Source organism: Malaclemys terrapin, chromosome 1 (assembly GCF_027887155.1).
Source record: "Malaclemys terrapin pileata isolate rMalTer1 chromosome 1, rMalTer1.hap1, whole genome shotgun sequence".
Taxonomy (NCBI): Eukaryota; Metazoa; Chordata; order Testudines; family Emydidae; genus Malaclemys; species Malaclemys terrapin.
In genome coordinates, this window is record NC_071505.1 from 105,714,103 (window position 1) to 105,740,313 (window position 26,211).

At 45.2% G+C, this 26,211-nt stretch overlaps 1 protein-coding gene across 1 annotated transcript in view; it reads left to right on the top strand.

The window, feature by feature from the left end:
* The first annotated feature begins 11,125 nt into the window (after window positions 1–11,125).
* The window catches only part of FAM180A (family with sequence similarity 180 member A), a 35,006-nt gene continuing 19,920 nt past the window's right edge, over window positions 11,126–26,211 (top strand). The window contains exon 1 of the mRNA XM_054016283.1: window positions 11,126–11,350. Within this exon, the coding sequence (XP_053872258.1) occupies window positions 11,275–11,350 (76 nt within the window). The 5' untranslated portion in view covers window positions 11,126–11,274. The remainder of the gene's footprint in view (window positions 11,351–26,211) is intronic.

A 26,211-nucleotide genomic window follows, 5' to 3' on the forward strand; every position in this document is an offset into this window, starting at 1 on the left:
AATCTCATTAGCAGCTAAATGTTAATCTTGGGGGCAGAAACGCAAGATCAGGTGGGTGATGTCAGATATTCAAAGAGTGACTTTAAGGTCAGAGAAGTGCAGCACAGCTCTTGCTGGCATGGTCACTGGCAGGCTTTTTGCATACCTGATAGAGCATTGGCCTGTGTACCACAGGGGTCTTGATTTGAGCCTTAGCTCTGGTAAGGTGAGCAGGCACACACAGAGCAATCCTGGCCACTGAAGAGAGTTTAAATCCATTTTGCTTCATGGCTGCTAGCTAGCAGGCAGACTAATGGACCATAGCCTCTCCTTCAGCATCTCCTTGCTATCCTTGTGGTTCTAATCCTGCAAACCTTATTCACCAGGATAGCCCTTACTGAGGGAGGAATCCCATTGACTAAAATGGGACTCCTCTAATAAGTAAGGGCTCCTGGCACAAATAAGGAATGCAGGATCAGGCCCTATTTTTCTAGAAGAAAATTTGAATAACTTCAGAGCTATTATCTCCCTGGGACCCATTTATCTTCCAGGTGACTTTCTGGTTGCCAACTATTAGACCACAGAACATGCACATAGACGAAGGGGGAGGGAGGAGAAATAGAAGGAATGAAAGAGTGTATTGTTACAGAGGCAGTAACCTGAAAAAATCTGTAAAGCTGCCTTCTTCCTTTCCCTTTTGTTGTTGTGTGTTTCAGTAACCCAGCGTGGTGGTTGGTGTTTTCCATTAGGCTTACTGTCAAAATAAAAAGGCGAGATAGTGGGTGAAAAAGAAGGAGAGAGGATCAGCCATCTTTATTTTATAATTTCAAAAAGGATTATGTTAAATTTTTGCTTCCCAAGTTACTAATGTTTCTATTTGATCTCACTCTGAAACTGGCCAGCATCTGTTTTAGCATAATCTCTCTGTTATTTTGACTGAAATAAGGCACAGACATTAGAATTATCCCTTTATTTTTTTTCCAGATTTACTGGACAGATAGAAAGAAAATTACTAAAAGATCATACTCCGTGTATAGTATGCTCCATATTTTTGGTGCTGAGGTTTCTTTTAGTGATCAAAATATTAGTTAGAACAGATTGAAATTGGTTTTACATTGCATCTTTCCTACACTGTTTTCCCCAAGTATTTTACAAAGCCATGAGTTAAAGACTGATGCAGAGATGGTGCATTCAGTAATAGCTCCTGCACTGCCTTGGTTTCAGAAGGAAATGTGTTTATTCCCTTTTTTTTTTTTTTTTTTTTTTTTGAAAATCACTATAGGTCACCAAAGCTTGTGCTCGTGTCAACTACATCACAGCTTCATTGACTTCAATGGAGCTGCACCAATTGACACCAGCATAGAATCTTGCCCAGGATCTTTAACGTCCAGCAGCAATTTAGCACTGCACATCATGGTTATCACTGGGTGTGAGGCCAAGTCCTGGAATGGGACTGACACCCAAGGCCGACGAGAGGGGGGGGGGAAGTCGGTACAAATTACCGGGGCCCGGTGGTCCAGAAGGGGGCTCAGGGCCCGGCTCCCCCCCACTTGGCCCTTGCTGGGGGGCCTGGAAAATTTTTTCACCGGGGCACGAACCTAGGGTTACCACACGTCCTCTTTTTCCCGGACATGTCCGGCTTTTTGGCAGTCAAACCCCCGTCCGGGGGGAATTGCCAAAAAGCCGAACATGTCCGGGAAAATGGCGGCTCTGCTCCTCCCCGACTCTTCGGCTCTGTTTAAGAGTCGGGATGCCCGAGAGCTACCGGCTTTGGGCAGCCCCTGTGCTGCCGGACCCTGCGCCGCCGGAGCCCGGGAGGGGAAGTGCCCGGCTGGGGGCACAGGGTCCGGAGGCATAGGGGCTGCCCGAAGCCCAAGCGCTACCGGCTTCACGGTTTGCTGGGCAGCCTCCAGACCCTGCGCCCCCGGCTGGGCGCTTCCCCTCCCGGGCTCCAGCTACGCTGGGGAAGCGCCGGCTGGGGGCGCAGGGTCTGGGGGCTGCCCGGCAAACCCTGAAGCCGGTAGCACTGGGGCAGCCCTTTCCCCCTGGCTGGGAGTGGAAGGGAGGAGGGGGCGGAGTTAGGGTGGGGAAGGGGCGGAGTTGGGGCGGGACTAGGGGTGGGGAAATGGGCGGGGCCAGGGCCCATGGAGGGTCCTCTTTTTTTTATTTATGAGATATGGTAACCCTACACGAACCTGCTTTCGGCAGCCCTGCTGACACCACATCATAATGGCCAAAAAGAGAGCATGCTACCAACTCAGCCACGCTGTGAGTATATTGAATATGAGTGAGTGATGGATTTCAGACAGCTCAGAGGTTCAGTAGGGATAATCAGCAGGGATGTTGGTTATCAGAGGATACACGTCATCATATGCATAGAAATGCCGTCTGAAGTATAAAAGTGCATGCACACATTTTTAAGGGGCTGATTCAATGCTGCATTGCTCTAGGTTACACAGGTGTAACTCCATTTACTCCCTATCGGTTTAGGCAGTGGGCACCAGACATACTCTAACTGATCTAATTATCTGTTTTGGAGTATCTGGGGATAGGAGAGATCTGTATTTTTGAGCAGCTGGCAAGTACTGACATTCAATTCTCTAGATGCAGAGAGTGGGTGCACCACTGGTGGGGCTGAAGCATGAATGGAGCATGAAGGCAGGAGCAATTTGCATTGCACCCTGTGCCAAGGTAGCACTGCAGTTATCTGTATTTGTTTCCCACCTCCAACAGTATTCTTCATTCTGGCTCAGACCTTTGTTGCTTAATAGGAATTCTTACACTTTCCCTTCTCTATAGAAGCTTGTACCTCTGTTTGTCCCATTTCTTCTGCTGTGCCTTGCTGCTCCCTGGCTTAGAGTCTGCATTCCAACCTTATGGGAATTCCCCCACTATTTCATCAGCTTGTCTCCTGCTCTCCTTATTTCAGGTCTTCACTGCAGCATTACAGGTGCAATGAGAGTTATGAGAGACAGACCGGCAGTTTGCTTTGCATTTAATGTATGTGGGTAAAGCTAGCCTTCGTTAATTTAACAAAAGTGATGGAGTTTAATGCCATGATATTAAATCCTATATTCTTATATAGATATAAAATCACCACTACTTTATATGGACCCTGACATAGCAATGTTAGTTTAAAGACAAACCAAAATTGGAACCATTCATCCAACCCTCTGCTTAATTCCTCTGAGCTTTGTGGGCTCAGATAAAATGAGAACCAGATCCAAACCATCTCTGGTTTGGATTTTAGAGCACAAAACCCCACCTGATGAGGTTTTTCAAACCTGGTTTTGCTCATCTTATCTCCAGTTACAAGGACATAATACACTCAATTTTCCTGGGATTTGTCCTGTATATAAGAACACTTTAAAAATTGAGACACCTATTTTCTCTCCCTCCTTCTTTTTAAATATACTTTTATAGTATACTTCCTGCTTCCTGTTAGTGACTCTTTCCTATATTTCACTAGCTATAAACCAGGGTCAGTCAGGCCTCCCCTATCATTATGTATTATTTGTTTATTTGTATTACAGTAGTGCTCAGGGCCCTGGTAATGGACCAGCGCCCCATTGCACAACAATTGTGATTAGTTCAGCTTGAAAATACAAGGGGATGCGGCAATTATCTTGCATTGGCCAATGCCCTTAGTGTACTAGAGGTCTTTTCACAAGCGTGGTGCTAATCAAACTGTTTTGGTGTCTTAGTGCATGAAAATTCAGTATACAATGCAAATTGCTGCTGAGGTAGTTTGAAGAGAACCGTGAAAGAGGATGCAAGCTGTAAGGAGAGTTGAGTAGCTGCTGCAGTATGAGATGTTCCATACTACGTACTTTTCACGTATAAGAACGCCTTTCATTGCTGCTAAGGGTGTTGCTATAAGCAGGATACTATATATAAATAATTCCACAGGAAAAAGGGAGGTGGGATTTGCTGTTTTTTCCATTACATCTGCTTTCAAGCTCTTGTGCCAAACTGAGGGTGGCTGGGGAGGCAGAGAGAGAATCTGCATCAAAAAGAAGTCAGCCCACACCCTTTCAGCAATGTGAAAGGTGATTTGGGGGTATTGCCCTCAGTGCATTGTAGCACTGACCAATGAGACCCATTAAACTGGGGACTTTGGTTGCAATCACAACAAAACCGGCCAGTTCTTCGAAGGGTCGTGAATGCACAGTATGACATGGCATTGAATTTCCCCTGAGGTGACATGAATTATGGCAATAGGCAGTATATTCATCCTTCAGGAACTGAGCTAGTAAATGTCCAGCTCTCTACCTCTAACTACTTCTGCTGTGCTAGTGACTATATTGGACCAAATTTGGCCTTGGTGTGAGTGAATGCAGCTAGAATGTCTGTAAACTTGGAATATTCTGGATTAGAACTAGGCTAATTGTTCATATCTAATAATTTTTAAAGAAATGTAGCACTCTTTTCTATGTACACATTAGCTGTTGAGAGATTTAGATTTTTATGAAGCGTTCATTATTTGAAAAGGTTTCTATAAACATTTTATGCCAGATTCTCCACCAGGCTTTGATGCCTTGGGCTAACCTGCCACCACAAAGGGTGTGACTCTAGCCAGCTAAAGATTCTCCCATTATGGGATATCTGAAATGATAATATTATCCTCAGGAGAGGAGAATCCTTGAGCTGTATTAAGCAGCCAAAATGGTTCTACGCTGCACCCTCTCACAACTTTAGCCATGGCAGGCAGAGGTTGCAACATTCCAGCTGTCAGGTGGTCTCTTGGAGGCTGTTTCGTTTGAGTGTAGTTTAGAGAAGCCTTCAGGCTGCTCTGCATTGTGCCAGACCAAGAAACCCAGTAACCCAGAAGTGGCTTAAAGTGACCTTTGCTTTCCCTCACTTCAATTGTGAGCCATGCTGAATGGCTCTCAGCCACAACCATGAATCTAGCCCGCAATGTCTACATGACTAGCTCCTCATGGTGTCAGCCAAGCAGCTCAAGGCTATGAGCTACTATGCATTTCATTTTTATCAAAGATAATCTTTGTATGCCTCAGGTGGGGGGAAGTGTAGATTGTCTTGAACTGTCACTTTTTACTTCATGTGCACAGGGCACTGATTTATAGTTTAGTCTGTGCAGTCAGGGATATCTAATTGCTGATGACCACCTTTCCACCTCCAGGCTGCCTGTGTTTTCCCTTTGTTTCTTGCTGTCAGTAGGAGCATGAGATTTGGCTGTAATCATTGTGATCATCAAATTACCCTCTTTCATGGGGTGACCGGAAACCCTGGAAAACTGGAATGCTGAGGAGGGAGAGGGGAAGAAAGGAATAGCCACCTGCGGTCACTCTTCCCTGCTTTCCCAAAACCCTTCCTGGCACACCTGTCCCTGAGACAGATGTCCTGGTTTCTCGTTTGGAAGAGCTGGTCACCCCATTCTTACACCAGTGAGCAGATTTACATATGAAATATCAATCAGTCTGCCCTGGATTAGAATTTAACCTTTTTAAAAAATTCCTTTTTGCCTCTGGGAACCTTCTAGGGCTCTAAATCCAAAGATATATGGTTCTTACAGTTAATTGTACTACTGTAGCAGCGAAGGACCTCAATCGAGATCAAGGCTCCATTGTGCTTGGCTTGGCTAACACACCAAGTAGAGAGAGTCTCTGGCTGAAAGAGCTTGCAGCTCATTTAGACAAGCAGACAAAGGATGAGGAACAAAGAGTATTCTCCTCCTTATGTTACAGATGGGGAACTGAGGCAGAGTCAATGAGTTAGTCGAGATACCACAGGAAGGTGTGTGGCAGAGTCAGGCTGCCACTCCATGCCTGCCACTCTCTTGCCACTAAACTGACAGCCTCGTGCTATACCCACAGCACTTTCCTTCTCCATTTCCCAAGTGCCCCTTCCACTAGTTCAATGGGCTGTCTTGAATCTAGTGCTGTGTTTGCTGCTGAGCAAGAAAATAAATAAAGCTTCCATCCCATTGTTTCCGGTAATGAGTCAGTGTTTGTCATTCAGTATTTCTCTTTGCCCCAGAAATGGCACCATTTAGTCTGCTTTTCCGTTATCAAGTCCTGTTTTCTTTGGGCTTGAATTTAAAACGTATGGTGGTATTTACTGAAGAGAGACTTCTGAGCTGTTCCGAGGAACTAATCCTTAATCCCTCTTCTGCGAATGTGCAGGGCTGCGGTTGATTTGATGGGTTGAAAGGCAGGAAATTCTCTGAATAGCTGACCTTCCTTTATGATTTTAGCAGTGATTTTTTACTCTTGTCTGCTTCAGTTCGGCTCTCATCCCGCAGTAGCACTGCTGATAGCGTTGTCTCTCATTTAACTGCAAGTCGTGGCCTTGGTGTTTACGATGGCTTCTTGCCTTTGCAACCCACTAGCCCCCTGTAAAGAATCCAGAAAAACAAATAAGTTTAAAAGTCTCCAAAATCTTAACAGATAAGGGTAATGCTGCATTGTAGGCTGAAGTCAATGGAGATACAACTATTTGCTCTACCTGAGGGTCTGGCCCAGCGGTCACAAATAAGAGTTACCTGTATATATTTTACCAGTCAGCCACCTTTCCTCCCTTCACCATCAGTCATTTGCCATAGTGAGTAACTTTTGCTACTGTACCTTCAGCCTCCCCCGTCTTTGCTTCCTGTTTGTGCTAGTGTCGCAACTGCCATTTTGGCTAACACCCCAGGAACTGTACCAGGGACTTTTAGGGCTGAAAGCATGAGTTTCTACAGCCTGAGCTAAAAAGCCAGGCTCTGTAGCTGAGACTCATATCCTATGTGAACTGGGAACATGGGTGGTGGTGGTGGGGCAACCTATTAATACCTTCCTCTTAATAGCTCTACACAAATTGGGGTATACTAGAACAGTGCCATGTTCTTCCCTTCAGGAGGCTATTAATTTTCTCAGACCTAATGTCGCCTTGTCCAATGGATAACGACACTGAAACATAAAGTTAATTCCAGGCCATAGTCAGCAGGCTTCCCAGAAGTTCTTGTGAGATTTTTGCCTCCAGTTATTGCAAGCAGCTGTAAACCAAAACACAAATATTTGAGAGGCTAACAAGAGCCATTACAGATAATGAGAAGTCAGTAATTGCTCAATTGAAAGTAATCTGCTTCTAAAATAACCTTTTTTCCTGAAAGTCAGCCAACTGTTATTTGAAGGGGGAAAAAAGATGACTTTGTTGGGGTTCCTGACTAGAAAGGTCCACAGTGTCTTGGTTCAGTCACATTTGGCTATTGGGGTTTGGCATTGGTGTTGTATGTAATGGAACTGGAATGCGTGGGTGTACCAGAAGAGCAATTGACAGTGGCAGTGGTAGTCACAACTCTTGAGTGCTAGTCTCAGCTCTAGCACTGACTCACCTTTTGAGGCCTTGAGCAAGTCACTTAACCTGTCTGTGCCTCAGTTTTTCCACCTGTATAATGGAGATTGTGTACAGACTTGTTTAATGTTTATAAAGTGCTTTGAGATACTCAAGTGAAAGGAGCTTATATAAAAGTACCAAGTATTGTGATTATTAGTGGCATAGTATATATGGACAATGTCAGAATACTAGCATGTGAGAGGCACCCTGGTCTAAGGAACAGGGCCCTGGATTGGGATTCTGGAGATCTCTGACCTTCACCTATCACTCTATTGCTTCCAGCCACAGAATACAGACTGTGTTGGAGCACCAATGTATATTGACAGTAATTGGTAGCACGGGTGCTGGTATACAGGAACGTTTGTCCCAAATGGAAAATGGATTCTTTTGGGCTCCAGTAATATTGTTGCAAGTCCCAGACGTGTCAAATTTCCTGCACACTCATAACACCTGCCAGAGCTAGAAGCTTGGCACACCCTCTCCCTCTCTGCCTGCCCTCCCTCCCCCAGGGTCTGAAGTCTTTCACAGATGCTGGGAAATTTGAAAGACTCTCAATCTCAACAACTGACCAGCTCATAGGAATAAATTATTTGTCCCTGACTGCTTTAAGGATCTAAATTTAGGGGAATATGCTAAACTTATATTTCAGTATAATTGTCCACACTAGGGATTTGCACCATTTTACCGATATCTATTTCTAAAGCAAGACAAAAACTGTGTAGAACAAGTTGCTCTCTACATTTTTTTTTTTAAACCAGATCTCCTCCCGTGTGACTTCTGTCTCCATAAGGGAATATCCTCAAAGTGACTCCACCTCTGTTATAATATTTTCCTGTTTGAAAATTTCAGGGCAAGGTAAGGGGTATAATTGTGGTGAATACTGGAGACTTGCCCCAGTTTCAGCCAGCGGTGTAGTTGCACTGGTTCAAATCTTTAGTACAGGCAGGGTAAGCTGTGATTTGCATCAGGCTGGAATTGGAGTACGTACCCGGGACAGTTGTTAAAATGAATAGAAGATGTGTGGCTAAGTTTCCTGTGCTTGTTTGAAAACTGGTTTATCCTGAGGTTTCTTAATAGCAAGGATGTTGTGTGTGAGAGAGAAAGTGAGTGTGTGCGATACCTAATCTCATACTGATTGTTGGGACCATTTACACATTTGTACAGAGCAATTTACACTGGTAACATTTGAAGGAGAATGGTTCCCTTATGTGCTATTTTTAGGCTGGCACTTTATAACTACAGCTGCATTTTCTTCATTAAAAAACACCCAATACAGAGATGACAGGCAAATGTGCATCATTTATGGCTCTAATATAGAATCAGATCTAAAGGTGCTAGTGTGCACAGAGAGGTTTGCAAGGCTGAGCAAACACTGCACTGGGAAAGTGAGCTTTGCAGCTTACTGTCACCGTATGTCTCCTGGGTGCTGCTGGCAGACGCGGTACTGCAGTGCTACACAGCAGCATCCCCTTGCCTTGCCTTGCGGATGGCAGATGGTCCAATATGACTGCTAGCTGTCGTCGTTGTCCCGTGGGTGCTCCTGGCCAATCTCGGTTAGGTTGGTCAGGGGCACTTGGGAAGACATGGGTGCTCCTGGCCAGCCTCGGTCTGGACAAAAATGGGAATGATTCTAGGTCATTCTCGTCTTTAAGTTTCGTCTAATGGAGATTTAGTCCTGCCTGGAATATTATGCCAGCTGGAGGCTTCTGCCTCAGGCTGCTCTCCCAGTCGGCAGTACCGTGCGGTCGCACCTACCCCAACCTACCCCTTGCTCCCATGGCTCATGAAGCCTGGAGAGTAGTAAGGAGCAGTTAAACTATAGGCTGAGCAAGTGCATAATGGTGGTAGAATGTGCCTTTGGACGTTTAAAAGCTCGCTGGCGCTGTTTACTGACTATGTTAGACCTCAGCAAAACCAGTATTCCCATTGTTATTACTGCTTGCTGTGAGCTCCACAATCTCTGTGAGAGTAAGGGGAGATGTTTATGGTGGGGTGGGAGGTTGAGGCAAATCGCCTGGCCGCTGATCATGTGCAGCCAGACACCAGGGTGGTTAGAAGAGCACAACAGGGTGCGCTGTGCATCAGAGAAGCTTTGAAAACCAGTTTCATGACTGGCCAGGCTACGGTGTGAAAGTTCTGTTTGTTTCTCCTTGATGAAAATCCGCCCCCTTGGTTCACTCTACTTCCCTGTAAGCCAACCGCTGCCCCTTTGATCTCCGCTTGCAGAGGCCATAAAGTCATTGTTGTTTCAAATTCATGCATTCTTTATTAATTCGTCACACAAATGGGGGGATAACTGCCACGGTAGCCCGGGAGGGGTGGACGAGGAGGGAAGCACAGGTTAGTTACCTGCAACTAACAAGAGTGTGTAAGAATACATGTGTTACAGTCAGTTATTCTCTGCTTTACTTTACATCTTCCATCTCCTTGGCATGGAAATTACTCCCTTGTAGTCATATAGCATTAGGTGAGTGTAACTACATCTGGGAAAGTCTGCATCTAGGAAAATTCAAGTCTATTGCAATAGAATTTACATCACTGTAAGCAACACGACTGAATTTGCCCCATTGTCGTTTCCCCCATCTCCCCACCCCCTTTTCCTTTACAAACAGTTCTAACAGTTTTGCTTGAATTTGGTGCTTGGGCTAGTGAAGGAATTGTAGCCTTGGCTAGAGCATGGTATATGAGAAACCAGGGCTGTGAAGATTGCCTCTGTGCAGTCCTCCCATGGACATCACTCCTGACTTGAAGTATCCTCTGCTGTTCCTTGGCCCTTCCCTGTAACTCTGCTAACGTATATAATCTGAGCTGGATTCTCTTCTCGTGTATGCCAATTTTACCCCAGTGTGACTCCACTCGCTTAATTGAAGTTGCTCCTGGCTTACATACATGTAAGTGAGAGAAGAATTAGAGCTGCCGTCTATGTCTGTGTCCATCATGGTTTCTAGGCACTAAATAGAAAATTGAGAAGCAAATTAATATTTGCATCACACATTGATCATCTCTTAGTATCCACATCCCACTACTTCTTCCCTGTGTCCTGATATGTAACAACCCCCTGACATTTCAACCCTGTGTGCTCTCAGTGAACCTCAGTCTTGACCTGAAGGGTGGTGGACCACCCTACAACTCTGATAGTATACCTCATTTTTCTTTACCTGTATACCCCCAGCTGTATCCATTCTGGGTCTCTCCTGAGTAGAATCTTTCAGTGATGCCAGATTTGAGTGTATTTTGTTATGTGGACCAGCATCATCAAGGAGGCAACTATCAAATACCTTTTCACTTCACGAATGGTGACTTCTTTAGACACTTTCCACCCAATGTAGTAGGTGCTGTACAAACACAGAACAAAAAGATGGTCTCGGTCTCAAATTGCTCACACTCTAAGTATTTTATTTTAATGTTCTCTATAAATGAGCGATGCCCGTGAATCACAGTGGTAAAAAGTTCGTTCAGTGAATGCCTCACTCTCTGTATTATGCATCCAAGGAATGCAGCAGACATCACCACAGAGCTGGCTTGTAGCTGAGCTACATGTTAACATATGCCCATGCGCATAGCAGGAAAAAAACGTACAGAACAACCATTTAATAGTGTTCTTTCATAAAGTTGCTCCTGTCTGTTTATTTGACATTTAAAAAAAAATGGCCCTTCTAACAAATGGAACTTGAATACAAAAATGTAATGACATTTATTCTCACAGCTGCCAGCAAACTCACATGCATCATGAGTCATTCCAGATGTGGATAAAAACGAAGTGTGCCTATGAAAGCAAGTTCGCTGATCCCTGGGAGAGTTGGTTTAAGGGAAGAGCTGCTACATTGACTTCAATAGCACTCAAGAGAACAGACAGGTTCTTCCTTTGGGGTGGGGAGGTAGTCGTCTCTTCCTGAAAAGGAAGCAAGGAAACAAATAGCTAATATACAGATATAGAGAGAGATTTTAAAGTAAAGGATGCACTGGAAGACTTTGCTACTGCTGCTTTTCTATTATAATGCTCACGCCACTGTGAGCCCGAGGTGGAACAGAGGTAAGATTTAAATATTACAAACAAAAACTATTTATAAGGCAACTCTGAAATTGCAGAATGGCTTTGACATTATGATTTTTTTTTTTCATTTGTCACTCTCAGCTCTTGAATTTTTTCCCATTCACAGCAGGTTAATTAAAAAACAAATCTTCTCACTTTCTTTCTTCTTCCCCCTCCTATTAAAATAAAAGTAGAGGCAGCTTTTTCATGACATGAAATCCAGAAGAAAAACCTTGGCAGTCACAAGGGGCATAATTCTATCTTCCCTCTTGGGCAGGTGTTAGGGGTTTAAAAGAAGTAGCTACATAGGGCAAAAATTAAAATACCTGCAGGATACAGGACACCTAAGTAATAGGAACTCTGAGTCTGGGGGACTAGCAGGTTTCATATACAGAAAGCTGTCAGTATGAAGCTACATGGCATTACCTATGTATATTTATACTTTTTTTTTCAGTGACTTACAAAGTAAGTGTGTGTCCAGCCAATTCAGGAATTACCTTATGTGGCCCCATCCAGTATCTTTACTCACGGTTTTTTTTTTTTAACTTTCTCTTTTTCTTTATTCTCTCCACTGGAATTTGGCTGTGGTTCTGTGACTGCTTTGGTAGCACTGTCTGGAATGGGGACAGGAAACACCTCCTAACAGAATTCTTTGGGACTGAACCTAAACCCACAGACTTTTCAAAGGAACTTTGGCACCAATGAAGTACAAGTTAAATTTATTATTCAGCCCACCCGCCCCCTCCTCCTTCTGTGGGCTTGATTCCTTTCTAACTGAGTCTGTGCTTTATAACAAGAGTTGGATTTTTGAAGGGGCATCAGTGAGTGAAGTTGGATGAGACTTTAACGCTTCTCTAGGAGGCAGTATTGCCTAGTGGCTAGCACACTGGGCTAAGACTCAGAAGACCTGGGCTCTATTCCCAGCTCTGTCACTGGCTGCGGGGCATTGAGCAAGTCTCTTCAGCTTTCTGTCTTAGTTTCCCCATCAGTAAAACGGGGATAGTGATACTGGCATCCTTTGTAAAAAGTGCTTAGAGATCTACCAATGAACAGCACTGAATAAGGCATTACCTCATCTCTGTGTCACTTGATAAGGGGATAAAAAGGAAATAAGAATTATGCATTGCTTTGAAATAAATCCTACCTCTGGGTGGATCAGGGCATCTTGTCAGGACCAATGTCTCTGAAGTAGAGAGGACAAAAATTACTACTATACGTTTAATGCTCTTTGTTTTTATTGATTCAATTACTTTAATTTATGGAATTCATGTAATTACTGAAGTCCAAGGATCATGAACAAAATGTGGAGGGAAAAAGAAGAGGGCCCCATTCTCCCTCTAGTAGCTTTTAGAGAGTGGTAATGCTGAGAGTTTTAATTCCATTTTCTGGCACATTTTTGGGGTGAGCATAAGGGTGGCACTGCCTGGTGAGCCCTACAGAAAAGAGGTAGGAAATCCAACTCCCACCTGCTGGTGTAGGGGTATCAGCTGGAGGCAAGGGGCTTCAATGGGGATAACCCCTGACTCTTCACTGGCACCTGGCCCTCTCAGCTTCATGGCAGCTGCTGGAGCTGTTTCCAGGCGCTCTTGCTACCATAGCTGCCCCAGGAATTCCTGCCCCCGCCTCCCATGAAATACCAACATGGCAGCCCCTCTCTTAGTGGAAACCTGAGACTAGAGTGTTGAGCTTTACATCTTACCCTAAAGGTCAACAGACTTGGGCTCTGTCAGAGCAGTGGGGGAAGCCAGTTTCAGTCAGGGGCCTTCCATTGAAAATAACCTGTCCTCAGTCCTAGATGGTCAAACCTGGAGACTGATAGCTTGAGCACCATCAGCTCTTAAGCTCAACTGCCATGACTGTGAATAAGAGGGGGTGGGATGGAGGGGGGGGGGAGGAGCTATCTCAGATGGCCAGGACCCGAACCATTCAGCAAAGCCAACAACCTGTATGGCATCTGGAAGGGAACAGAATGATGGAATATGTTCTTTGGGGTTCATACCTCTTCACAGAGAAGCAGGCACCTTCCAGCATCTCCTGTAGCTTTCTAGTAGTCATCCAGGGTGCCCCATGGTGGAGCCCATTACACAATCCAGTCTCAAAGGGACAAAGGCATGAATGACAGTAGCAAGATCATGAAGTGAGAGAAATATTTGCAACCAGATGTAGACAGGGGAGGAAAAAGCCCCCTTGGCCACCAATCTCTGTGTGAGTCTAGGAGCATCTGGGAGTCCAGATGAAAACATATTTGTATCAATAATGAAGACAGGACACATCATTAGCATACACTCAGAATCCTTCCCTCAACCCACAAGCATCCCCTCCGTCTTTTCTGAGCAAAACCTCAGCCAGCTAACTCTCATCCAAGTCCTGATCTAGGCTTGGCACTGGGAATGCAAAGGCAGCACAGCATCTGGATCTGATGAAAACCTAGAGCTGCATATCATCTGCATACTGACCGGTAGCACAAATTGTTTAAAGCAAACACTCCCTCACAAAACAAAAAGTCTCTCGTTAGTTAATAGTTGGCCTTCACAGTAAAGATGAGCATTGGAGGTTTGGGTAAAACGGTACCTGGATCAGAATCCCACTGTCAAGGATTTGGCCTGTCTCTGCTCCAAGATAGCAATGGGCTATGATGAGAGACATTTAGTTAAATCTCTGAACTTTGAGAGCTCGTATAAATGGAACCTAGGGTCTGAATCACACTGTAACAGAGCACTGGGCCTTAGGTGCATGTGTACATCCAAATGAACCTGTTACAGCCTCTAAGCTCTTTAAAACAGGGTGCTGTAGTCACAAGCACGTGGCTAGGAGTGAGCACATGACCTGCAGGAACCCAAATCTAAATCTTTCTGCCACTGCAACAGGAGAGACTTAGAGAAGCCGTAGGGTGGGTCTCTCCATAGTAGACAGGAATGGCTACCAAAGGGAGATACCATCTCCTCTCCCCTCCCAGCTGTGGTGGAAGCTGGGTAAGCCTTGGGAGGTTAGTACTCAGTAGCTTGAATGTATTTGCTCTTGTTTTTGAGCGCTTGTTTGAAAATAAAGCCAGACCAGAGGAAAGGGTCTTGGACTGAATGGTGGTTGGGAGCTTTATTCTACTTCCCCCTCCTGGTGAGTTAGATCATTGGTTGGTGTGCACTATTCTTAGCCTGGGCTTTGCCAAAATTAAAAAGAAAAAAAGGCAAACATACATCTTTCTTTCTTCTTGCTCAACCCTATTCTACAGTAATGTTTGTAGTGCCATATGGAATATCACACCCACTCTGTCTCATGTACCTGCCCATATCCAAATGTGAGACGTATCAGGAGGTAGCCATGTTAGTCTGTATCCACAAAAACAACATGGAGTCTGGTGGCACCTTAAAGACTAACAGATTTATTTGGGCATAAGCTTTCATGGGTAAAAAACTTCACTTCTTCAGATGCATGGAGTGAAAATTACAGATGCAAGCATTATATAATGACACATGCAGAGAAGGGAGTTACCTCACAAGTGGAGAACCAGTGTTGACGGAGCCAATTTGATCAGGGTGCATGTAGTCCACTCCCAATAATAGATGAGGAGGTGTCAATTCCAGGAGAGGAAAAGCTGCTTCCGTAATGAGCCAGCCACTCCCAGTCCCTATTCAAGCCTAAATTAATGGTGTTAAATTTGCAATTGAATTTTAGTTCTGCTGTTTCTCTTTAAAGTCTGTTTCTGAAGTTATTTTTGTTCAAGAATAGTTACTTTTAAATCTGTTATAGACTGTCCAGGGAGATTGAAGTGTTCATCTACTGGCTTTTGTATGTTACCATTCCTGATGTCCGATTTGTGTCCATTTATTCTTTTACGTAGGGACTGTCTGGTTTGGCCAATGTACATAGCAGAGGGGCATTGCTGGCACATGATGGCATATATCACATTAGTAGACGTGCAGGTGAATGAGCCCCTGATGGTGTGGCTCGTGTGGTTGGGTCCTCTGATGGTGTCGCCAGAGGAGATATGGGGACAGAGTAGGCAACGAGGTTTGCTACAGGGATTATTTCCTGGGTTGGTGTTTCTGTGGTGTGGTGTGTAGTTGCTGGTGAGTATTTGCTTCAGGTTGGGGGGTTGTCTGTAAGCGAGGACTGGCCTGCCTCCTAAGGTTTGTGAGAGTGAGGGAGCGTTTTCCAGGATAGGTTGTAGATCGTTGATAATGCACTGGAGAGGTTTAGCTGGGGGCTGTACATGATGACCAGTGGTGTTCTGTTGTTTTCCTTGTTGGGCCTGTCCTGTATTAGGTGATTTCTGGATACCTGTCTCTCTCTGTCAATCTGTTTCCTCACTTCCCCAAGTGGGTATTGTAGTTTTAAGAATGCTTGATAAAGATCTTGTAGGTGTTTGTCTCTGTCTGAGGGATCGGAGCAAATTCGGTTGTAGACAATGGATCGTGTGATGTGTCCCGGATGGAAGCTGGAGGCATGTAGGTAAGTATAGCGGTCAGTAGGTTTCTGGTATAGGGTGGTGTTTATGTGACTGTCACTTATTTGCACTGTAGTGTCCAGGAAGTGGATCTCTTGTGTGGACTGGTCCAGGCTGAGGTTGATGGTGGGGTGGAAATTGTTGAAATCCAGGTGGAATTCTTCAAGGGCCTCCTTTCCATGGGTCCATATGATGAAGATGTCATCAATGTAGCGCAAGTAGAGGAGGGGCACTAGGGGATGATAGCTGAGGAAGCGTTGTTCTAAGTCAGCCATAAAAATGTTGGCATACTGTGGGGCCATGCGGGTACCCATAGCAATGCCACTGACTTGAAGGTATAAGTGGTTGTGGGTGAGGACAAAGTCACCAAGCTCAACCATCAGGCGTGCTGTGGCCTCATCAGAGATACTGTTCCTGACAGCTTGTAGTCCATCCTCATGTGGAATATTGGTGTAAAGTGCTTCTACATCCATGGTGGCCAGCATGGTATTTTCAGGAAGATCACCAATGGATTGTAGTTTCCTCAGGAAGTCGGTGGCGTCTCAAAGATAGCTGGGAGTGCTGGTAGCATAGGGTCTGAGGAGAGAGTACAAATAGCCAAATAATCCTGCTGTAAGAATGCCAATGCCTGAGATGATGGGGCGTCCAGTGTTTCCAGGTTTATGGATCTTGGGTAGCAGATAGAATACCCCTGATCGGGGCTCTGGGGGTGTGTTCATGTAGATTTGTTCCCGTGCTATAGCAGGGAGTTTCCTGAGCAGATGGTGTAGTTTCTTTTGGTATTCCTCAGTGGGATCAGAGGATAGTGGCCTGTAGAATGTGGTGTTGGAGAATTGCCTGGCAGCCTCCTGTTCATAATCCGACCTGTTCATTATGACCACAGCACCTCCTTTGTCAGCCCCTTTGGATATAATGTCTGAGTTGTTTTTGAGGCTGTGGATGGCATTGCGTTCTGTATGGCTGAGGTTAAACTTATGGGGCAAGTGATGCTGTTTGTTCACAATTTCAGCCTGTGCACGTCTGCGGAAACACTCTATGTAGAGGTCCAGTCTGTCATTTTGAGCATCAGGAGGAGTCCACGCAGAGTTCTTCTTCTTGTAGTGTTGGTAGGAGGGTTTCTGTGGGTCAGTGCACTGTTCAGTGGTGTGTTGAAAATATTCCTTGAGTCGGAGATGACGAAAGTAGGCTTCCAGATCACTGCAGAACTGTATCATGTTCATGGGGATGGTGAGGCAGAAAGAGAGTCCCTGAGATAGGACAGACTCTTCAGCTGGGCTAAGTGTGTGGTTGGATAGATTAACAATATTGTTAGGTGAGCTGAGGGTATCACTGTTGTAGCCCCCTATGAGATGGGGACATCTTACAATGCAGGACAAAGATTGACTAGGAGCAACATTCAGAACAGCTCAGTGAGGAGCTTGATATGGAGATGAGGCACATTTCTTTTACACATCTGAAGTTTTCTATAGCCTTAATTCCACTGCTTGGCATTCTGCTTTCACTAATTTACTCTGAGAAACAGCAAGATAATAACAGATCTTTTGCAGCAAATGTAATTTTGGATCCATAATGAGTGATTCCCCAGCCTCCCTGTAATAAGGTACAAATAAGAGGGGTGATTATTACAGAAGAGCTTGAACCAAAACTCTAGAGCTGCACAGATGTGCAAAGTGGCCAACTTCCAGTAACTATAGAAACCATGGGCCAAATTCTGTTTTTTTCTTCCATAAACCAGTATAAATCTGGATTAACTCCATTGACTTCAATGTAGCTGAGAGCAAAATTTAGCTCATTATCTGTATTCTTGGAATTGCTTGGTTTTATAGTAGAAACCCTAAAGCCAGGCTTGTTTGCACATTTCAATTCACTTTGTTATATATTATTAGCTTTCAGAGCTTCCTGATCAGAATCAAATACCACACAGCCAATGAAGTATGTTTGTAGTGTGGTTCTCTGGGTGGTGAAGATGCAATATGATTCCTCAGTGGTGAGCTTCCTTGGTCAGTGAGGAAGCAATTGTGTCTGTAATTTCACCCACCATTGAAGGCTGGGGGAAGGAGGAATGGAAAATGTAAGGTTGGAAGAAGGTCAAGGTTTTCTCACTTGGTCCATACACATTGCTATAAATCTCTCCTCCCATTCTCTGCAAAAGTGGATCATCTATAATTTCATAAAGCTATGGATGTATTTATTCCCTGGATACATTTCCCGTGTTTGCCACTGGGGAGAAAGGATGCCCGTCTACCTTGATTTCCCCAGAACAGTCCTAATTCTTAGGTTGCCTACCCCTGCACTAGATGAAACACTTTCAGAAGTGGTGTGCCGAGTCTTCATTTATTCACTTTAATTTAAGGTTTCGCATGCCGGTAATACATGTTAACGTTTTTTAGAAGGTGTCTCTCTCTAAGTGTATATTATATAACTAAACTATTGTTGTATGTAAAGTAAACGAGGTTTTCAAAATGTTTAAGAAGCTTCATTTAAAATTAAATTAAAATTCTGATCTTACGCCGCCAGCCTACTCAGCCCGCTGCCAGCCTGGGGTTCTGTTCACCTAGGCCTGTAGCAGGCTGAGCAGGGCCTGTGGCCAAGACACTGTCTGGTAAGGGGCCGGCAGCTGGGACCCCAGACCTGGGGCGGGGGTGTTCAGGGGTCAGGGAAGAAAGTGCAGGGCAAAAGGCGGGGTGTGTGTGGGGGGATCAGGGCAAAGGGCAGTGGGGATGTGGGGGGTTCAGGGCAGAAGGCCGGGCGTGTTGGGGGATTCAGGGGTCAGGGCAGAGGGGTGTGCGGGAGTTCAGGGGTCAGGGCAGAAGGCTGGTGGGTGTGGGGTGCAGGGCAAAAGGCTGGGGTGCTTGGCTCATGGGGGTGCTCCCAGCCCCCTGCCCTGAGCAGCTCATGGCAGGGGGTTGGGAGGGATATGCCTTGTTCCACCCCCTTCTCCAAGGCCCATCCCTACCTCTCTCTGCCTGCTCTATGGAGCAGAGAAGCACGCTGCCGCTCGGCTCTGCTCCGCTCCGCTCCCCCTCCCCCTTGCAAGGGCCATCGCCGGCAGGGAGAGGGAGGGCGAGGGAGAGGAGGAGAAGGGGCCGAAATGCACCATGCTGTGGGAAGAAACGGGGGAGGGAGGAAGCTTGGCTGCCGCAGGACCAAGCTTCTGCCTCCTGCCCCCACAGGGGAGAGCAGTGGGCAGGGGGCTGAGTGGGGAGGGGGGCCGGGACCTCCCCCTCACCGCTCTCCCCTGCGGAGGCAGGAGACAGAAGCTTGGTCCTGCGGCAGCCAAACTTCCCTCCTCCCCTGCTTCTCCCCCCAGTGTGGCGCTTTTCGGCCCCTCTGCCCCTCCTCCTCCTCCTCTCACCGGGCAGGCAGCGTGCCACTCAAAATCGGCTCGCGTGCCGTCTTTGGCACGCATTCTATAGGTTGCCGACTCCTGATAGTGTTCTGGCAATATAGGTATTGAACCTGAGTGAACCATTGTTCAAGTCACTACCATTTCTAGTTACATGCTGCTGCCTATAGTGCTGCCACAACTGCAGAAAACTGGTTGCTTTCTGGAGCCAAGTGGGAGAGGGACGTGTGTCCATGCCCAACCAGTCATTTCACACTCGAGGTAGAGTTTAATTCTTCATCTGATCCATGACCAGAGGTCCATGCCAGGTCCATGGTGGTCCTGCCACATGCACTGTCTATGTATTCCATCCTGGCAAGGGAACAAGGTGACTCACCAAAACTTTTTATATTACTCTCCTCTTTCCCGCCCTGCTCCATATTGCAAATTAAACCTTGCCCACCTCCTTTCTGCAGCAGCCTCTAGGATTCCCTGCAGACAGTAATACTCATCACTTCTGGCTGTGATCGCGCAAGCAAAGGGAATCTGGCTTGAATACCGCATGTAATTACTACACAAATGGACACAAACACCCAGTAGCCCCACGTGTACTGGGTCATGGTTTTGGCTTGTACAGAACACGATGATGATTGTAAAGGTCTGGCCCAAGAAGGAAAACAAATTACACCAGTTGGTCTTGGAACAAGAGCTTTTTAAATGCAGTGTCCTTTTCGCTTGCTCTGATTTCCATAGAGTATTTATTATCTGATTCATAAAAAAGGTATATACAACTATGAAGAATTTGAAATATTATGAAACTTGGCCAATTTTCTATGCTCGTATGTAAAATTTGCTCCTTTTTACACAGTAAAGCAGTGTTTCCCAAACTTGGGATGCCGCTTGTTTAGAGAGAGCCCCTGGCGGGTCGGGATGATTTGTTTACGTGCCGTATATGTAGGTTCGGCCGATCGCGGCTCCCACTGGCCGCAGTTCACTGCTCCAGGCCAATGGGAGCTGCTGCAAGTGGCGGCCAGTAAGTCCCTCGGCCCGCGCCGCTTCCTGCAGCCCCCATTGGCCTGGAGCAGCGAACCGCAGCCAGTGGGAGCCGCGATCGGCCGAACCTGCAGACGCGGTAGGTAAACAAATGGGCTCAGCCCGCCAGGGGCTTTCCCTGAACAAGTGGCGGCCCTGGTTTGAGAACCACTGGGCTAGTGGCTAGAATATTGGACTGTGGTTCAGGAGACCTGGATTCTACTCCCAGCTCTACCACTGGGCTGATGGGTGACTTTGGGCAAGTCACCTCCCCTCTCTGTGGCTCAGTTTTCCCATCTGTAAAATGAGAATATTGATTCTTTTTCTCCTTTGAAAAGTGCTTTGAAATGTACTGATGAAAAGTGCATAGAAGAGCAAGTTTTTAAAATTTGATGTCATACAAACAGTGCCTCTACAAATACTTAATAGACTCAAATAATAGACTTGCAGATAGACAAATAAAGAACACATTTTAAAATAAAAAATGACCAAAAGGAGAGAGAGTGAGTATAGAAAAGAAAAATAATGGGGTGGGGAAGGTGGGGAATGTATTTTCAGATGGGATCTGAAAATGGAGTGAGGGTTGCTGAGGTAAAGATCTACAGGGAGGCTGTCCCACATGGCAGATGGTTCAGAGGAGAAGGCTCTTGCACCAGCAGTGGTGAGAATGTGAAGTTGTAAAGAAAGAAGACTATTGCAGAGGGAGCAGGCAAGGGACTAGAGAGATCCTGAGGTAGGATAGAGCAAGTCCAGACAAGGTTAAAAAGGGGCCAGATCCTGATCCCCATTCAGGCTGCTTTGAATCACCAAGCAGCAGAAAGTATTGGAAAGCCAGTTGACTTAATCCTTGGAGAGTTTTACCTACACAGGAAATCTCCTACTGGCATAGCAGCTCTATACCAAACCCCATCTCAGCATGTTGCTGGCTCTGAAACAGCAGGGCCATGGGCAGCCAGATTTAAGTCAGAGAAGCCTTTGTTCCAGAAAGGTGGTAAAGGCTGCTTAAAAAAGAAAGCGGGTTGAGCATTCAGTGCAAGCTTGTTGCAGATGAATCAGATAATAACCATCAGCCTGGCATACATAGATGGGACACCGCTGCTAGAGACAGGCCAGCACTAAAACCCTGGAGCTACACACACAAACTTTAGGAGTGTTTTGGTCTGGGTCTGAAATTTGTGGATCAGTCTAATTTCTTGTTTAAAGTTCCATTTACTGAGTGCAAACCCAGCCTCACTGAAGTGAATGGGACTTTTGCCATTGATTTCAATGAAGCCAAGATTTAACCCATTATCTGTTACTCCATGTCCCATAGTAGGCGAGAATGATCAAAGACTTCCAGCACATGCATGAGGAATTGCTGGGAATTTGCTAAAGGTGTCTTGATCAGAAGTGGCTTTAGCACTTTTGAATGCCACATGTGTAGGGTATATGGGTATCAGAAGATAGTAGGGAAAGGAAGAATTGTTCCATGGAATCACAGAATAAAGGAAGGAATGTTTTCCCACTCAGCACTGAGTATACAGACCAGTGTTACCTGCCGACCTGCTTTGTGGAGAGGGGCACAGGCCAAAGTCCAAAATGGTAAACTTCCATACAGGGTTTCTTCCTCCCATCAAAAGGGAAGGCAGGAGCATTGGGCACACTTTCCACCCACCTTTCTCCATCCATTTCCCCTTCCCACCACTCTAAGGTAATAATAACTAATCATACTTTGTACTTCTATATTGGTATAACAGCTGTTCCTTGGAGAGATCCTCCCCATGGGTATTCTGCCTTTCTGGCGGTTGTGTATCTGCTGGATCTGAGACATGGTCCCTTGAACCAGCCTCAGTCTGTTACATAACATGGGCTTACTAACCCATTAAGTGGCTTAACCTTTAAGAAAGAGCAGCTTTTATCCCCTCAGAGATTCCGATGAGAGTTAGTGCTGTAATGATAGCCCGGTTGCTATTGTCTCATCATCAGTGTGGTGGTGATGGTGGGAGTTCAGTATTGGAATTGGGACCCGGAAGATGAATGTGTGAAAAAGAAAAAAGTAGACTAAAATAAGAACAATTGCTCACTTTCGTTCCCACAGAGGGTTCTTTCTTTCATTAAAGCGTATGCTGGGGCATTTCTCGGCCCAATTTGCTGGCTACAGTTGGCAGCTCAGCAACTCCCTTGAGATCAGCACTCGTTCCTTTCATTGTTTTGAAATTCTTCACCAGCCACAGTGATTTAGGTCACCAGCCACAGTGAATCAACATTGCACAAGCATCTCCACTTGGAGGAGTCATGTTGGCTGTTCCCCTCCCCTCCACCCCTCCTCACCCCCCAAAAAAGCTGGGTGAGGAAAAAGAAAGTTCCTGAAGGGACAGGGCATGCTTGCTAGGCTGGAGACTCAGATTGTATTCCCTGGGGAGTTCAAGTGGCAGGAAGATGCATTTCCAGGCCAGATACCCAAAGCTGCACTGTGGTGACACATATATTGCCCACACCCTCATAATACTTGAGGAGTAGAATGCTGGGATTACATGATGACACAAAGGATTTGCATAGCTATGAACTTGTAAAGCTGCACTGACTTTGACCTGGAAATCTGCCTGCATGGGTGAGACATGGGTTAGAGTGGTGTGGTCTATTTTTGGGGCTTTAGGATAGCATGGACCAGTGCCCTGGTTTCTCCATTGTTTTGGAAACGGATATTGTCTTTCCAAACTGGCAGTGCTTATGTGAGCCAGAAGGGGGGGTGGGAAACCACATACCTCTCTATAAAACGGACAAGCTGGGCAAGGGGAGTTAGACACACAGAAAAACTAGAGGAGGGACTGGAGGCAAAAAGAAAACGGAGCAGATGAGAGGACAGAGGTTAATGCATGAAAATAAAAGGGGAGGGAAAAGTAGAAGATGGAAGGAGAAACAAAGAATGTGTTAAGTATGGATGGTGGGAAAGATTAAAGCATACACAACTTTATAGTTATGGCAATTGTAACCCACTGGTCAGTGTGTTAGGTGTTCCCCTTTGACCCTAATCTACAGAGGATGTTGGTCTGTTACAGCTGCACCCTGTTCCTTCCCATGGGAGCCTGCTTCTTTAGCTTAAGAGGTCTTAGGCTCTTAGGTCTGGAAGTCCCCCGTTCATCCTCTTGTGTTGGCCATGCGGGTAGATGTTGCACAACATTGTTTATTCCTACCCCTGGAGAGAAGAAAAATAGTTGTTTTCTTGAATTTTTCTTCATGAAATGCAGTTTGTATTCCTGTGGGTATTGTTTGTGTCTGTAACAGGGATAAGCAACCAATGGCAGTGTGCCAAAGGCGGCATGTGAGCTGATTTTCACTCTCACTGCCTGGGTCCTGGCCACCGATCCGGCGGGCTCTGCATTTTAATTTAATTTTAAATGAAGCTTCTTAAACATTTTAAAAACCTTATTTACTTTACATATAACACTAGCTTCGTTATATATTATAGACTTATAGAAAGAGACCTTCTAAAAACATTAAAATGTATTACTGGCACTCGAAACCTTAAATTAGAGTGAATAAATGAAGACTCGGCACACCACTTCTGAAAGGTTGCCGACTCCTGGTCTAACAACCAGCTAAAATAGAAAATTAATGTTAATATATGTAACTGTACTATTTATTGCTATTGTCCATGGTTTGGCACTGGACAAACACCATTTCCAGTTACTCATTACTTTTTAAAATTGCAATATCGATGTTTAGGACATCGTGCCATAACTGGAACCGTACATTTCTCATAATTACGGGAACTTCTGCTTCTCCAGACCTGCATGCCAAGTTGCAGAAAGTTCTGGGAGCCAGAAAATCCAGTAATTATTAAAACACAAAGGTTTTTTTTTCTCCCTACCAAGTTTATAAACAAACAGAACCATGAGTTACAGGGGACTGAGTTAGTATACCCTCTCCTTGGACTGGAAAGTTTAAGGCTCTGTCTGCACAGAAATGAAAGGGGAGAGAAAAGGGTACAAGATTTTTCTTTACCCATGTCCCCCCGTGGAGAGGTTGGGTACAAATGGTGCTTGTGCTCAGGTAGCAAAAGGACTATGGAAATCCAGAGAGGACAGGAAATGGGTAATAATGTCATGGCCCTGCTTCTATACAGATCAGCAGAGCTAGCCCAATGTGGAACAGAGGGCACGCTGCACACTGTCAAAGGGAGTCTCAGTGGCCATGCCCCTGGTTTAGATGAGTGAACTGCAGAACTGTCAGTTGTCCTCCATCAAACCCACTAAGATCAGTGAACAACAGAGACCTACTTCCTGGAAGTGTTTGAAGCTCACTTCTGCATGATCTAACTAACACAAAAACTACTCCCCACTCTCTCTCATCTATCTGTCCGCTCTCACTCATGCATTATTCTGTCTCCGCTCCAAACCATCTCAGCTACACAGGGCCAGGCTGGGTTTTGCAGAACCCTGAGCAAAGTATAATGTGTGTGGAATGAGGCGGTCTTCAGTAGCCCACGTAATGTAGTTGGAGGGAGTAGTTGGCCATTGAGGAGAGGATCATGGCATGTGGCATTAGGGGTCTAGAAAGGAAAATGTCAGTTGTTAGTAGGGCATGTTGACTAGGCTGCTTGTCTTTGTTAGGCCATAGGGTGTTGCATCTCCCATGCAGGAAGGCGAGACTGTAAGTGGGTGTTGCTAAGAGGTCATTAGTGTGTTGGCAAAAATGGAGTCTGCCACACAAGCAAGTGCCTCTCCACTCAAGTCTTTGCAAATCAATGCAGCTGATTGGACTTTTGCAGCCCTAACAGTGAGTTAGAACATAAGAACGGCCATACTGTTTCAGACCAAAGGTCCATTAAGCCCAGTATCCTGTCCTCTGACAGGTGCCCCAAAGGGAATGAACAGATAGGTTATCATCAAGTGATCCATGCCCTGTCACCCAATCCCAGCTTCTGGCAAACAGAGGCTAGGGACACCATTCCAGCCCATCCTGGCTAATAGCCATTAATGGACCTATCTTCCATGAATCTATCTAGCTCCCTTTTAAACCCCATTATAGTATTGGCCTTCACAACACCCTCTGGCAAGGAGTTCCAGAGATTGACAGTGCATTGCGTGAAAAAATACTTTCTTGTGTTTGTTTTAAACCTGCTACCTATTAATTTCATTTGGTGGCCCCTTGTTCTTGTATTACAAGAAGGAGTAAATAACACTTCCTTATTTACTTTCTCTATACCACTCATGATTTTATAGACCTCTATCATATCCCCCTTTAGTCGCCTCTTTTCCAAGCTGAAAAGTCCCAGTCTTATTAATCTCTCCTCATACAGAAGCCATTCTATACCCCTAATTATTTTTGTTGTCCTTTTCTGAACCTTTTCCAATTCCAATATATCTTTTTTGAGATGGGGCGAACACATCTGCATGCAATATTCAAGATGTGGGCATACCATGGATTTATATAGAGGCAATATGATATTTTCTGTCTTATTATCTATCTCTTTCTTGATGGATTCCCAACATTCTGTTCGCTTTTTTGACTGCTGCTGCACATTGAGTGGATGATTTCAGAGAACTATTCACAGTGACTCCAAGATCTCTTTCTTGAGTGGTAACAGCTAATTTAGACCCCATCATTGTATATGTATAGTTAGGATTATGTTTTACAATGTGCATTTCCAATATGCACTTATCAACATTAAATTTCATCTGCCATTTTGTTGTCCAGTCACCCAGTTTTGTGAGATCCTTTTGTAGCTCTTCACACTCTGCCTGGGACTTAACTATATTGAGTAGTTTTGTATCATCTGCAAATTTTGCCACCTCACTGTTTACCCCTTTTTCCAGATCATTTATGAATATATTAAATGGGACTGGACCCAGTACAGATCCTTCGGGGACACCACTATTTACCTCTCTCCATTCTGAAAACTGATAATTTATTCCTACGCTTTGTTTCCTATCTTTTAACCAGTTACTGATCCATGAGAGAACCTTCCCTCTTATCCCATAACTGCTAATTTTGCTTAAGAGCCTTTGGTGAGGGAACTTGTCAAAGACTTTCTGAAAATCTAAATACACTATATCCACTGGATCTCCTTTGTCCGCA